This window comes from Triticum urartu, chromosome 2 (genome assembly GCF_003073215.2).
Source record: "Triticum urartu cultivar G1812 chromosome 2, Tu2.1, whole genome shotgun sequence".
Classification (NCBI taxonomy): Eukaryota; Viridiplantae; Streptophyta; class Magnoliopsida; order Poales; family Poaceae; genus Triticum; species Triticum urartu.
Window position 1 is genome coordinate 98759015 of NC_053023.1, and position 13972 is coordinate 98772986.

At 48.2% G+C, this 13972-nt stretch overlaps 1 protein-coding gene across 1 annotated transcript; it reads right to left on the reverse strand.

Annotated features, from left to right (window-relative positions):
• Positions 1-1076: 1076 nt before the first annotated feature.
• LOC125536109 (myb-related protein Zm38-like) lies at positions 1077-2933 on the reverse strand. Its single transcript, XM_048699246.1, has 2 exons — positions 2622-2933; positions 1077-2350 (listed from the first exon to the last, which is right to left on the reverse strand). The coding sequence occupies exons 1-2, from the start codon at positions 2752-2754 to the stop codon at positions 1395-1397; spliced, it is 1089 nt and encodes a 362-aa protein (XP_048555203.1). The 5' UTR covers positions 2755-2933; the 3' UTR covers positions 1077-1394.
• Between the last annotated feature and the right edge of the window lie 11039 nt (positions 2934-13972).

Genomic DNA, 13972 nt, shown 5'->3' on the forward strand with positions numbered 1-13972 from the left:
TCGCGAAGGAGCCAAATAGATGACAACAAGCAAAGTCAGAATAAACCGAGCAATATAGATTGGAGGCGTCTGTACAAGGTGTCTGATCTTGTGGTGAGCAAGCTTACAGAATAGAACCCTCAATCGTAAGTTTGATATGTACATTCCGCAATGCCTAGGATTGGCAGCAGAGAGACGCCTAAACAACCCTACGAGTGCTACCCTTCAGCCCATGGACAATTCTCAACTAGTCTCAGATGGATATATGATCCTAGTTTGTGCCTACCATATTGCGAGTGCAGCTCCACATAACCTTCGTCGGGCTGCAAGAAAGAAAATACGGTCCGTGTATTTCGAATTGCCACTAAGGGAAGAAAAACCATAGCTTGGACCATGTCTCTGCTGAATATTATTATTGTCACAAAGAAAACAAAAACCATAACAATAGTTATCTATCGGTCGAGATTGATAGCCGTCTGATGAAGATCATCACACCCCTTTTATAGTTGCATGACCTTGATGTTGAAAATCAAGCCACCCTTGAGGTGACTCAAAATAGCTATTTCTCTTGTTTAGTGTATTTCCGGGTCGGCTAAGAAGAAGAAGAAGAGAAAACAAATACAAAATCAACCTACCTAGGCAGCTAGATGCAATGAAAGCTGCACCTTCTAACAAAAATTCAAAAGCACAGTGATGTTTTTCGTTTTCCAAACTTCATTTCATGGAACCGTGACGCTGTGATTAAGCCGGTCCATCGTCCATGTGCTAATTACACTCCAGGACAAGAGCTCGCACAGTATAAAGTACGTACGTCCTCTCCCCTTACAGCTCAATCATCATCATGGCCAAATTGACGCACGCACGAACGAACGATCCAGCCACGTACGGGACCAACACCGCACCATCACCAATCACCAAAAGGTAAAGCGACCGATCGATCGAGGACGAATTCAATGGCCCGCAGGACCCCTTGATAAAGCCAGACGTCCGCGGAAGCTGCCTGTGATTGATTAATCATCACCACACCACACCACACCACACTCTTTATTTAATTAACCACGCAAAAATCAAACACCTTTATATAAGCAGGAGCAAAGTAATATATGTATCCCTCCGTCGTCGATCCTTCTGTGTTCGTCATATGCACTTTTACACGCAAAGTTATACAGATCAATCAATCAATCAATCACCAAATCAAGATGAAAGAAAGAGAGAAAGAAAGAAACAAGAGAGAACGTAAGGGAGAAACAATTTACAAGCCAAAACCTCACCAAACATTTCTTAAGTATAGCTAGTAGGAGTATTATAAACTCGCGTATACGTTACAGTCTGGATCTTTGCATGTCGTGGCGGCAGCGGCGGTTGATTGCCGGCCGCCGGCCGTTGGTGTCGGGCTGCCGGTTGGGTACTTGGGTTCAATTCAAGCACCAGTTGATGCCGAGCCCGTGCGCGTCGAACTGCGCCGTGGCGGCGTCGGCGGCGGCCTTGCTGTCGCCGTAGATGCACTGGCCCTGCTGGTGGTACTGCGGGTAGCCGCCGTCGAACACGTAGTCGGACCACTTGAGCTCGTCCAGCGCCGCGCCGTAGTGGTCGGCGGCGGCGCCGGCGGCGTTGCCGTCCTCGGTGCAGCTGCTGATCGACCCCAGCTCCAGCCATGGCAGGTGGTGGTTGCTGCTGCTCTGCGTTGTGGACGACTCGAACCCGCTGCCGCTGTTGCTCGGGTTGTTGTTGTTGTTGCAGCACAGCTCGTCCGTAGCGTTGCCGTTGGCCGCGCCGCCGGGGCTCACGCCGGCCATGGAGTTAAGCGTGCTGGAGCTCGACACCGACGGGATGACTGCGCCGTGCAGGGCGTCCGCGTCCAGGTACCCGGCGAAGTCCGCCGTCTGGTTGTTGTTGTTGTTATACCCCGACAGCGAGGACAGTGACCCATCGTCGCTGCACCCGCCCACCACACCGCCGGCGCCGTCCATGCTGCCCCGGCTGTACACGTAGCTCTCCGCCGACACCAGCGGCGGCATGTGCGGTCCTCCCACGGGGGACGACAGTATCAGCTCGGCCTCGCTGAACACGGCGGAGCGGCTGACGGGCGTGGCGGCAGCGGCGGCGCCGGCGGGGGCGAGCGGCTTGTGGGTGGCCGGGTCGATGCCGCGCTGGCGGAGCTTCTTCTTGATGAAGGAGTTCCAGAAGTTCTTGACCTCGTTGTCGGTGCGGCCGGGCAGCTGCGCGGCGATCTGAGACCACTTGTTGCCGAGGATGGAGTGGAGGTGGATGATGAGGTCCTCCTCCTCCTGCGAGAAGGCGCCCCTCTTGAGGTCCGGCCTCAGGTAGTTTATCCACCTCAGCCTGCAGCTCTTCCCGCACCTCTCAAGGCCTAATAATGCAGCAACAAATTAATTAAAACCCGATTAACACCATCAAATTGGCACTACTTCAAAATTGTTAACTAGTTCTCCACACAACAAACATCGCCAATCAATTGCATCACATAAAAGGAAACCATCTATAATTTAGATAGAAAATGTTATAGTGGCACTAGCTAGCATAACTGGCCAGAAAGCTACTGCTGCATTGGCGGATCAAGGAGGAGGCAAGAGCTAGCTAGTGTAGTGAACTAGGGATGTGGCTATAGGTTGGTACGGTACCTGCAATCTTGGGGACGGAGCTCCAGCAGCCGTTGCCGTACTTGGCAATGTGGTTCATGAGCTTCTCGTCCTCCTCCGGCGACCAGAGGCCGCGCTTGAGCCTCTTCTTCGTCCCGCCCGGCCGCTTCGACATGCCGCCGACTGACTGAGACGACGCAAACCGAAGCTCAGTTTCTTTGCCGCCCGTGCAGCTTTGCTAGCCGGCCGTGGCGAGCAGAAGGCGGCGGCCGACGATGGCGGCAATGGCAGAGGAGGGAACGACCGACGGAGCGATGGAGGGAAGACAAAGCGAGGGCAGAGTATAAAAGGGGCCTCAGGGCGGAAGGCGGGGGGTCGCTCTCAGGTAGGTGCCAACGTAGCGCTTGCCTCGCTCCTGCTAGCTACAGCCCAGAGTGTAGAGAGTACACACACACACGGAGCTAGCTAGGCAGTGTCAGTACTGCTGCCGGCGTACTCTCTCATCTTTTCAGCTCCAGTGAACCCGCCTTTGCCCATCCGTCGGGGCAGATAGGTTGGTCGTGAAATCTTTTGCCCGTGTCGTGTGCGTCGTGTGTGTGTGGGCTGATTAGACAAGGAGATTAGGTCTCGTAACTGTCCACCCAGCTGCGGTAGGGCTGGTTGACTCTTTTGTGTCCCCCCTGCTTTTCCGCGCCTTTCCCCCGCTTAATCATTTTTCACCTTGACACCTTTGCATCCTCCACTACCACACCACCCACACAGATGCTGCATGCATTGCATTGCATGCACCCCGTGGGGCTTTGGATGACGCTCACTTTGCGTTAGGATCACTTCTTGAGGCTGCAAGTTGTCTGGAACGCAAGCAATTGAGCAGCACGGCAACAGACATGTCATGTCGATCGATCCTCTCTCGTGTAATGCATCTATTCTCCACCACGCATATGAACCAACAGTTACGTACGTAGCCCCTTCAATTCCTGTCAATATAGGGTACGTGTCACTTTTGAGTAATGTCTCTATCAAGTAAACATTTTTAAGTTTGGTTATTCATGCATGTAGAAAAAGGAATCACAAACATTTATTGACAGTGTCAAACTGATAATACTGAATGATACATTTCTGTCGGTCATTCAACAGTTACGTACATAACCCCTTCAACTCCTCTCAATATACATGTTACTCTAGAATATGTCTCAATCAATAAAGCATTTTTAAGTTTGTCTTTAGATGTAAAAAGTATCAATAACATCTATTGGTGTTCAAAAATTGGTAGGTACTGCTAAATCCATTATGAAATATAATATACATATCTATGTTTTCTTTTGCGAGAAATATATATGTTTTTTAATTACATGTTTCGGAGAATCAGTGATCAAAATGATATGTTGGAAATGGTGCCAATATTTTACGAAAATCTTACATGCTTAGTTCAGTCTAAGGGCAGTTATTCCCACAAACTGCTTGGAGGTGGCATTCCACATTTCACAGTACGTAATCTTTTTGTATGTAAGAATAGGATTTCTTGTGGGGTAGCGCGTTTTGGTGACCGGGCTCCATGGAGGCCAATTTTTTTTGAAAAAAAAATCAAAAATCAAACTTTCCGGTTTGAAAAAAATCTGAAAAAAATATGCATGTACATAAGCATGAAATGTATGTGCGTGCAAAAACTTAACGAGGAAATACCTTGAATTGCGACATGTATAAAAAACAAATTCATGATCTTTGGGGATGAACAGTATCATGTGCTAAAAAACCACGTTTTTTTCCATAGCCCTCATTCAACGTATTTCATCTTGAAAATTTACACACATGTACATTTTGCCTCCATGTATATCTATATATATTTATTTTCAATTTTTTTAAAACATAATAATATGAATTTTGATTTGAAAAAAAACATCCATGGAGCTCGGCCTTCAAAAGCAATTTTCGTTTCCTGTGCCAATACATACTGAAACCGACATGTATTTCAACACGCAGGTAGTACTGCTTACTACTAGCCAAATGCCACAGTAGAGGAACCTTATCGTGTCACTGATGCGTACGGAGCTACCTGTAGCAAGTGATCCCATCCCTACCAGTAGAGTGGACGTTGGGTTACAAGAAAGAGGGAGCTGGAAGGAAAGGCCAAATGGCCCATGTGACACGAGAGAATTAATCCGGGGATCGACACTACAGCAAAGCATGCGTGGACAACAGGGCACTGCAATCATAGCCACATAACCATTAGCTAAAACACGTTCGCTTTTCCTAGCTAGCTAGCTATATGACGAAGCAATCAAACTAGTCTATAATGTGTGTGTGTGTGTGTGCGCGATCCCTGCTTTGGCCACAGCGATCCAGGGTTTGTATATGGAACAGATCAACGGGTAGATCATTTTCCCTGGCAGAGAGCCAGTCGCCAGAGAATAGTGACCGCGTGACAAAGAGCGTTTATAGCACACGTGCCCCCACGCACCGACAGGGTTCACTGTGGTGCTCGCGCCCGAGTGCATGAAATGTTGGGTTCACGGTACGTACAAACGGGCCGGCGCCATCTGCGTCAGCCGCCGTCGACTTGTCGCGCTCGCCCGTCTGCGATTTCTTCTTCTGCTGCTTCTTGAAATGAGACGTGAAGATGCTGCTGGAGCAGAATGGACGACGGAGAAGAGCCGATCGACACCTGAGCTCGCCTAATTAAGACCCTAAGCTCTATTTGGCAGGGTTGAAGGGAGAGGAAGGAGGTGATGCATTTCACGGCATCTCTCGGGAGGGAGGTTGGGGATGATATTTTCCGTGGTCCATGGATCCGGAGGGAAGATTGGTAGGGAACCAGCGGATTTGTTGTGGAAGGCCTCATGATGGAACGTTCGAAACTGGGTGGAGGTGGTGCCGAACAACGGGCCGGCGAACGAAGTAAATCTACAGGGTCGTCTCTGGCACGGAGGAGGTGGAGCAGTGACGTTGACATGACTGTGAGTTGTATGACTTGGAGCATCTCCGGCCGTTGACCCCTCAGGCGGCGATTTTACACGCCCCCTGAGGACGTGCCGGCGCTAAAATCGACGCGGGGGCGAGTGGGTTTCAGCCGCTCGCCCCAGGGTCGTCCCAGACGCGTTTTATTTATTTTAAATAATTTGGATTCGGCAAAGTTTGGCTAAAATTCAGAAAAGTTCGACTAAAATTCGGCAAACTTGATATTTATATTAAACATGTTCGGTGTTTTACATAAATTATTAAAAAAACAATCTAAGGGGCGAAGAAGCCGATCAGCGCGGCGAAGTCGCCGACGTCGCCGCCGTCCTCGTCATCGGCCTTCTCCTTCTTGATGGCGCGGCCTCCCGTGTTGGACCCCTACCCAACGGCTCCATGGCGGACATGCGGGCGTCGTCGTCGCTGTCGTCAAGGACGACGATGCCTCCCTCGTCCCGGCCACGGCGACGAGCTTCGAACCGCGCGAGGGCGGCGCACTGGCGCTCCTTCTCTGCATGCAGCCAGTCGTCGCACGCCCATTTGAGGGCCGCCTTGTCGTCGAGCGCCTCCTCCTTGACGCCGCCGGCGATCCCGGGCTTCATCTTCACGACGGGGAGCCCTGGCTCTGTCTTCGGCTTGACGAGCCGGGGAGGGGCCGAGGACGAGGAGCGGCCGCCGCCTTCGTTGATGACGATGCCGGTCGGGCGGGTGCGCCGGCCGAGCAGGGTCTCCGATGCGGGCTCGGCCTTGACGCCGAACACCGCCGGAGAGCCGGAGGAGTGGGACGAGGAGTGGGAGGAGGAACGGGACGAGGACAACGAGCCGGAGAAGAACCTCCTTGGCATCCATTGCCCGGGGCCGCGACGGGGCACCGGAGCGGCGCCGGTCCTCGAGGGTACGTGAGCGGCGGGTTGTTGCCGCCCTCGAGGTGCGCGAGTGAAGGAAATATGCTCTAGAGGTAATAATAAAGTTATTATTTATTTCCTTATTTCATGATAAATGTTTATTATTCATGCTAGAATTGTATTAACCGGAAACATAATACATGTGTGAATACATAGACAAACAGTATGTGACTAGTATGCCTCTAATTGACTAGCTCGCTAATCAAAGATGGTTATATTTTCTAACCATAGACATGTTGTGACGCCCGGATAATTACGCTACAGTAATCCCTGTTAATGATGCCATGTCACCACAATTGCTGTTGTTGATCTCGCGTTAGTTCAAAACCGGTTCAAATTAAAAATTCAAAATCAAGCTAACAATAGAAGCTTTCCAATATTAAAACTAAAATGTTCAATAAATAGTAGATAAATCAGAGGCTAGGATAAAATTGTAAACAACATTATTGAAATTTGATAAGTCATTTAAACAACCTCAAACAGTGGTTGAATACATTATTTAATAACCTTTTAATTAATCTATATCTAATATGAAATAGTATTTCACCCAAACTAGTTTTTGATGCTAGGATCTAATGCACTGCAATTTATGAGCTAGCTCCCATATTTATAAAAAAATTCAATTAGGTGCTAAACATTTTTTTTTGAAAAAAAGAAAAGGATAAATAAAAAAAGAAAAGAAAACCGAGACCCCCCCCCCACCCCCTGGGCCACGGCCCAGTTGGCCTAGCGACCCGGTCGGCCCAGCCGCCCCTCTCTGGCCTACTTAGGCCTCCCCCACCAAACCCTAGCCCACACCCCACTACCCCGATCCCCTCTCTCTCTCTCGCTCGTTCCCCCCCCCCCCCCCCACACCCGATCTGGATCGGGCAACTGCCCCGACCCATTCCCACTCGGCCAGGTCCGACCTCCTGTCGCTGGATCTATCCTCCATGCGCATTTTCCATCCGCAATTCTATAAGTGGCGACACTCCTTCATTACGTGCCTCGTCGACCCGACTGGGTCCGCGTGCCTCGGCACCGACGACAAACCTGCAGGCTGCCACCTCGCTCCCGCATTCGTCCTGCGGGCCTGCCAGTTGGCGGCTCGCTTCTTTCTGGGTGGTGTTTCGGGTGCACATATAACAAAGAAAGTGAGGAACATTAGCTAAAACAAAATAATATATAGAAGTGAAAGACAAAGATACACATAGAGACAAAGTAGACCGTAGCTGTCCGGCGCCCGCGGCCTGCGGTCACCCCCGACGCCGTGCGCGCCTGTTGGCCGTTCCACCGCGCCGGGCCAAACTCACCGCGCCCCGAACGCCTCCCCTGCGCCGCGCCCTGCTCACGTCGGCCATCTCCGTGACCGGACGCGCCACCCGCGCGCGCCCTCCTCCCCTCGCCCCACTACGCGCAGGCCTTCGCCGGATCAGCACGTCCGCCCCTGGCCTCGTCTCCGGCCATAGGCCCGCTGCCCAGTCCGACTCCGACCACTCGCCCGCCTTGCGCCGTGGCCTCGCTCGCCACTGCCCGCGGGCCGCCCGTCGCACCTCGTCGCCGGCTACGACGCCCCGGCGCCTCCACTGGCCTGGGTGGGCGCCCAAACGGGCAGCCCCGCTCCCGCAGCCCCGTTAGCCCGCTCCAGTGGCCAGATGTGCCACTGCTAGCGGGGCCCCACGCCCCCATTAAAAAAAGGGGATTAGAAAATTAATTAGAAAAATAAATAATAAATAAAAATAGAAATGAATTTAATTAATTAATTGATTAATTAACTAAATTAATTAAGTTAATTAATCATGTCTAATTAAGCTAATTAACTAGTTAGTTTAATTAAATAGTACTTAGTTTAACTAAGACCTAATTAACCTAAACAGGGTATGACAGGTGGGTCCCACTGGACCCACATGTCAGTTTGACAGTTGACTGCTGACGTCAGCATGACATCATGCTGATGTCATTAATTCATTTTCGAATTAATTTAAATAAATAATTAAAATCAGAAAATGATTTAAATCTTTACAAAATCATATCTTTTAATCCGTAATTCGGATGAAAAATACTTTATACATGAAAGTTGCTCAGAACGATGAGACGAATTCGGATACGCAGCCCGTTCGTCCGCCACGCATCCCTAGCATAGCGAACACGCAACTTTTCCCCTCTGATTCATCTGTCCGAAAACGCGAAACACCAGGGATACTTTCCCGGATGTTTTCCCCCCTTTGCCAGTATCGCCTAGTACTGCGTTAGGTCACCCCTAGCACTGCATATTGCCATGTTATGCTTTGTGTTGCTTTGATTGCTCCATTATTTATTGTGTTCCCCCGTTACTTCTTTCCGGTAGACCCCGAGACTGCCGGTGACCCCAGTTCGACTACGGTGTGGACGACCCCTCTCTCTCTCTTGCCAGAACAACCAGGCAAGCCCCCCCTTTGATCACCAGATATCGCCTACTCTTCTCTATACTGCTTGCATTAGAGTAGTGTAGCATGTTACTGCTTTCCGTTATTCCTATCCTGATGCATAGCCTATCCTTGCTACTACTGTTGTTACCATTACCTGCTATCCTACTGCTTAGTATAGGATGCTAGTGTTCCATCAGTGGCCCTACACTCTTGTCCGTCTGCCATGCTATACTACTGGGCCGTGATCACTTCGGGAGGTGACCACGGGCATATACAATATACTTTACACAGTTACCTTACCTGTGATACTGTTCGGAGATGGGGGCTGAAGGGGCAGGTGGCTCCATCCCGGTAGAGGTGGGCCTGGGTTCCCGACGGCCCCTGACTGTTACTTTGAGGCGGAGCGACAGGGTAGGTTGAGACCACCTAGGAGAGAGGTGGGCCTGGCCCTGGTCGGCGTTCGCAGATACTTAACACGTTTAACGAGATCTTGGTATTTGATCTGAGTCTGGCTACTGGCCTATACGCACTAACCATCTACGCGGGGACAGTTATGGGCACTCGACGTCGTGGTATCAGCCGAAGCCTTCGTGATGTCAGCAACGGAGCGGCGCGCGCTGGATTGGACTGGAACGCCTACTAGGCTAGGTCTGCTTCCGGCCGCCCACGCAATGTGCAGGTGTGCTAAGGGCGATGGGCCCACACCCCTGGGCGCTTAGGTTTAGACCGGCGTGCTGACCTCTCTGTTGGTCTAGATGGGGCTGCGACGTGTTGATCTTCCGAGGCCGGGCATGACCCAGGAAAGTGTGTCCGGCCAAATGGGATCGAGCGTGTTGGGTTATGTGGTGCACCCCTGCAGGGAAGTTAATCTATTCGAATAGCCGTGATCTTCGGTAACAGGATGACTTGGAGTTGTACCTTGACCTTATGACAACTAGAACCAGATACATAAGAAAACACACCCTTCCAAGTGCCAGATACAACCGGTGATCGCTCTCTCACAGGGCGACAAGGGGAGGATCATCGGTTAGGATTATGCTATGCGATGCTACTTGGAGGACTTCAGTCTACTCTCTTCTACATGCTGCAAGACGGAGGCTGCTAGAAGCGTAGTCTTCAAAAGGACTAGCTATCCCCCCTTATCCCGGCTTTCTGCAGTTCAGTCCACATATAATAGCCTTATTCCAGTTGATACCAATGCATACATATGTAGTATAGCTCCTTGCTTGCGAGTACTTTGGATGAGTACTCACGGTTGCTTTCTCCCTCTTTCCCCCTATTTCCTTCTACCTGGTTGTCGCAACCAGATGTTGGAGCCCAGGAGCTAGACGCCACCTTCGACGATGACTCCTACTACACCGGAGGTGCCTACTACTACGTGCTGCCCGCTGACGACGACCAGGAGTAGTTAGGAGGATCCCAGGCAGGAGGCATGCGCCTCTTTCGATCTGTATCCCAGTTTGTGCTAGCCTTCTTAAGGCAAACTTGTTTAACTTATGTCTGTACTCAGATATTGTTGCTTCCGCTGACTCGTCTATGATCGAGCTCTTGTATTCGAGCCCTCGAGGCCCTTGGCTTGTAATATGATGATTGTATGACTTATTTTATTTGTAGAGTTGTGTTGTGATATCTTCCCGTGAGTCCTTGATCTTGATCGTACACATTTGCGTGCATGATTAGTGTACGGTCAAATTGGGGGCGTCACAAGTTGGTATCAGAGCCGACTGCCTGTAGGAATCCCCCTTCCAAACTCCTTGGCTGAAGTTGAGTCTAGACTTTACAAAACTTTTACTAACATGGCTGTGTGGCCCATGGGCCCACATCGCCATTGGGTGGTAGTAGGATCTTTTTATTCCTCGACCTTTGCTCTGGGACTCTGAACTCTCTTCTATTCGGGTTAAGTGATTTTGCTAAAATCTAACTTAAGGTTCTCGAAAATACTTCCTCCCGGAGAGCCCCTTCAGGCTAGATGATCGCCGGCTGCAACAGAAGATTCTGACAATACTCTCCGCTGTTAACCCGAGAACTCGTGCCCACCGACTTTACAATCCCCTACCACTGATATACCCTTATGGATAACTACCTACAATTGTCATTCATACCTTCATTCTCAGTTGCTCTTGTTATTACAAGATGCCCTAAATTGCTCTCCGTTGTTCCGAAAATCCTTTGAGCTTACTGCCTTTCAGATCTTGCCGCATGAATACCCCTACGGATAATTCCTCGCACTTATCGAGTATCCGTCCATTCCTAGTTGATTCATGCAATTCACAACAGTCTTCGAAATACTATTCGATCCTTCAAAATTCCTCAGTAGCTTATTGCTCTGCAATACTTGTCTGCTTGCATTATGGACGATTTCCATATGTCTGGCAATATTCGTTAGTATCCTTAGACCCCGTCATTTTGATCCTATTGATTCAACATGAGTGCGAATGCACGCAATCGTCAGTTGATCCTTTTAAATTATCCTTCTGGCTCAGGCGTCATTTTGAACATGAGCTTGTTCTCGACCAATCTAATTGTCGTCAATTGTACCCTTAGGTCTATTGAATTTATCCATCCTTGATCAGAGCGTTTGCTTCTGATCCTTTGATTTGGAAATCATATTTCCTTTGCAATTGAGCTTTGATGTAGTCAGTTGTTTCTATCATCTGATCTCCTTGCATGCTTTCTTCTTCTGGTTGAGTACCGATGCTCACATCAGATCCCTTATGGACCACCATATCCTTTGTTGAATTTTATCCGACAACGTCCTTCATATTCAATAAGCTTGTGAGCCTTTCCTCGGATACATAATGCCTTTGGTAAATTGTATCCCCTGCCTTCTCAAGCATGCTCTACTATCGAGTTTGTGTTATTTGTTCTTGAAATTTGTGGTGTATACTCCTAGATGCCCCGATGGGTTGGACCTATGCCTTCCCTAATCCATGTGAACCCGAAAGATTTCACGGGTCATACTTATCTGGTATTGCACCAGGTAAAAACTTTCAACAACTAATGTCATTTTCGAAATAAGAGAGGTGAATGAAAGTTTATGCGTTGAACAAGTAGGAGTCGACCTTGAACCCTGTGTTCATGCCCATGGACACGATGTATGCCTTAACATGGAAGCTTCTCTTAAAATAATTATCCCCTTGTTATAAGTTCATCTTGTATCTGTGGACGTGGTTCCGACCATGTTTCTCCTTGATTCCATTTCTCGTGCAAGTTTGAGCACTTGTTTTCTGTAGAGCAATACCCTAGTCCAAACTCTACTTTGATCTGTCGTCGAGTATTACCCCCCGGTATCTCGAGATTATCATGGAACTGCATAAATTCTTATGAGTTCTTCATGAAGTGCTACATTCTCATTGATTCCAATTTTTTCATGGACTCTTAATTATTAAACACTCAAAGACACCGATAACTGACTCAAGTCCGCAACGCGATTAAACAACTCTTGGTAACCTTCATTACTTACGAGTTTGTACTCGATCACGTCATTCCTAGCCTGATTGGCTATATCATTATCGTGCTAAATTTTAATTGTGCTACCGGGTCCTTCTTCCCGGAGCATAAATTTCGATGGTGAGCTAATCTTACAATCGATCTTCCTCGTCATATCGTTTGTCCTTGAACAGCAAGCTTGATTTCGAGTTTGTGACATACCCATGGTTCCAATAACCTTTCGCTTCATCATTCGTTTGACTGATGTCATCACCGATCGATTACATCTTCATGAAATCTCTCGATAATTGTGTCGTGATCATCATCAACATTCTGAGCTCTTATAGGAAATCAATCGAATCCTGATGAGAAATACCATCCTTGCCCCTCGATGATTTGTGTTATCATTGACAACGTTCTTGCCTTCCCCCAACACAAACTTGTTCGTGTTTTGTGCATACCTTGATATCCTTGCTATCCAGCATTTGTTCTCCTTTACCTTGGAGTATTACCATCTTTTTATGTCAAGAATGTCGTGGGAATTTCACCACCTCTTAAGAATTCTTGATACATGTGATACTTCTTGCCATATCCGTTCCTCCCTTAGTCCTCGTGTTGTTCTAACCGGAGAACCGACAATTGAACTATTATGCGTGACTTCAAAACTTCTAGCAACCCTATTGCTTTTAAGTTAATGGTCGATAATTCATTCTTAGACCATTGGTTATCGAATCACCATTGTAATATTGATCTTGCTACCTAAGCCCATAATTCCGGTGCACCTTTCACCCACTGGTTAATTGCGTATGTTTTCCTCAGGCATACATCATGATATCATTTGATCTGACAAATGTTATCTCCTTGATCACATGATTGTGGAAATCCATCTTTTTGGAAATCTCGAGGAATTGTCGCTGAGACCATCAGCCACCCCCTCATCCTCTCCTTGGTTTACTGATGAACTCTTGTTTCTGAACTTGCATCCATAGTTCAATTCTGGAGAATCTTAACATATCATCTCGACAATTTGTGTTACACCTTTTCTTCTCAGGCATCCTGGGTCTGAGGTATCATGACCCCAATCAGATCTGAATCTCGGTCAGATATGATGGTTGGAACATATTTTCAAGAGTTATAACATTGATCCTCATATGACCCGGTAAGGTGATGTCATGCACACCTAACCGGAGGACCAAGTGTTATAGTTTCCTTTTCAGCAAGGTTATCCATTCTTCAATGAGGAAATTGTAAGACTTATTCTATAAGTTGTTCCTGATGGATCATGTTGTTTCCAAAGTCTGATCTTCACCTATAGACCATGTCAATGCTATCTCGAAGCATGTCGGTGGTGCTCCGATTTTCAACAAGAACATTTGAAACCCAATGCTAAATGTTACTTGCTCAATTACCCAAACACCGTTGCATCGGTAATGTCATGAAATTTCTCTCCCCTTTCCTAAGGAGTTTTCTACATTATATCCTGCCAAGGATATCATGCTCTGCTTGTCCTTGGGAAGGATATACCCCTGATATATGTGTTTAAACACATTTTCCTTTCCATTATTTGGTTTAACCTTTCTTGTGATCTATATGATCTAGGTAGTAATATTCTCCTGCTTATGTAAACACCTCGGTGTACAATTCTGTCAGCAAGACCCTGTTACTATTGTTGATGACATTCCGGTAGCCCCCGATGGACGAGAACTTTGCCTATTGGTCC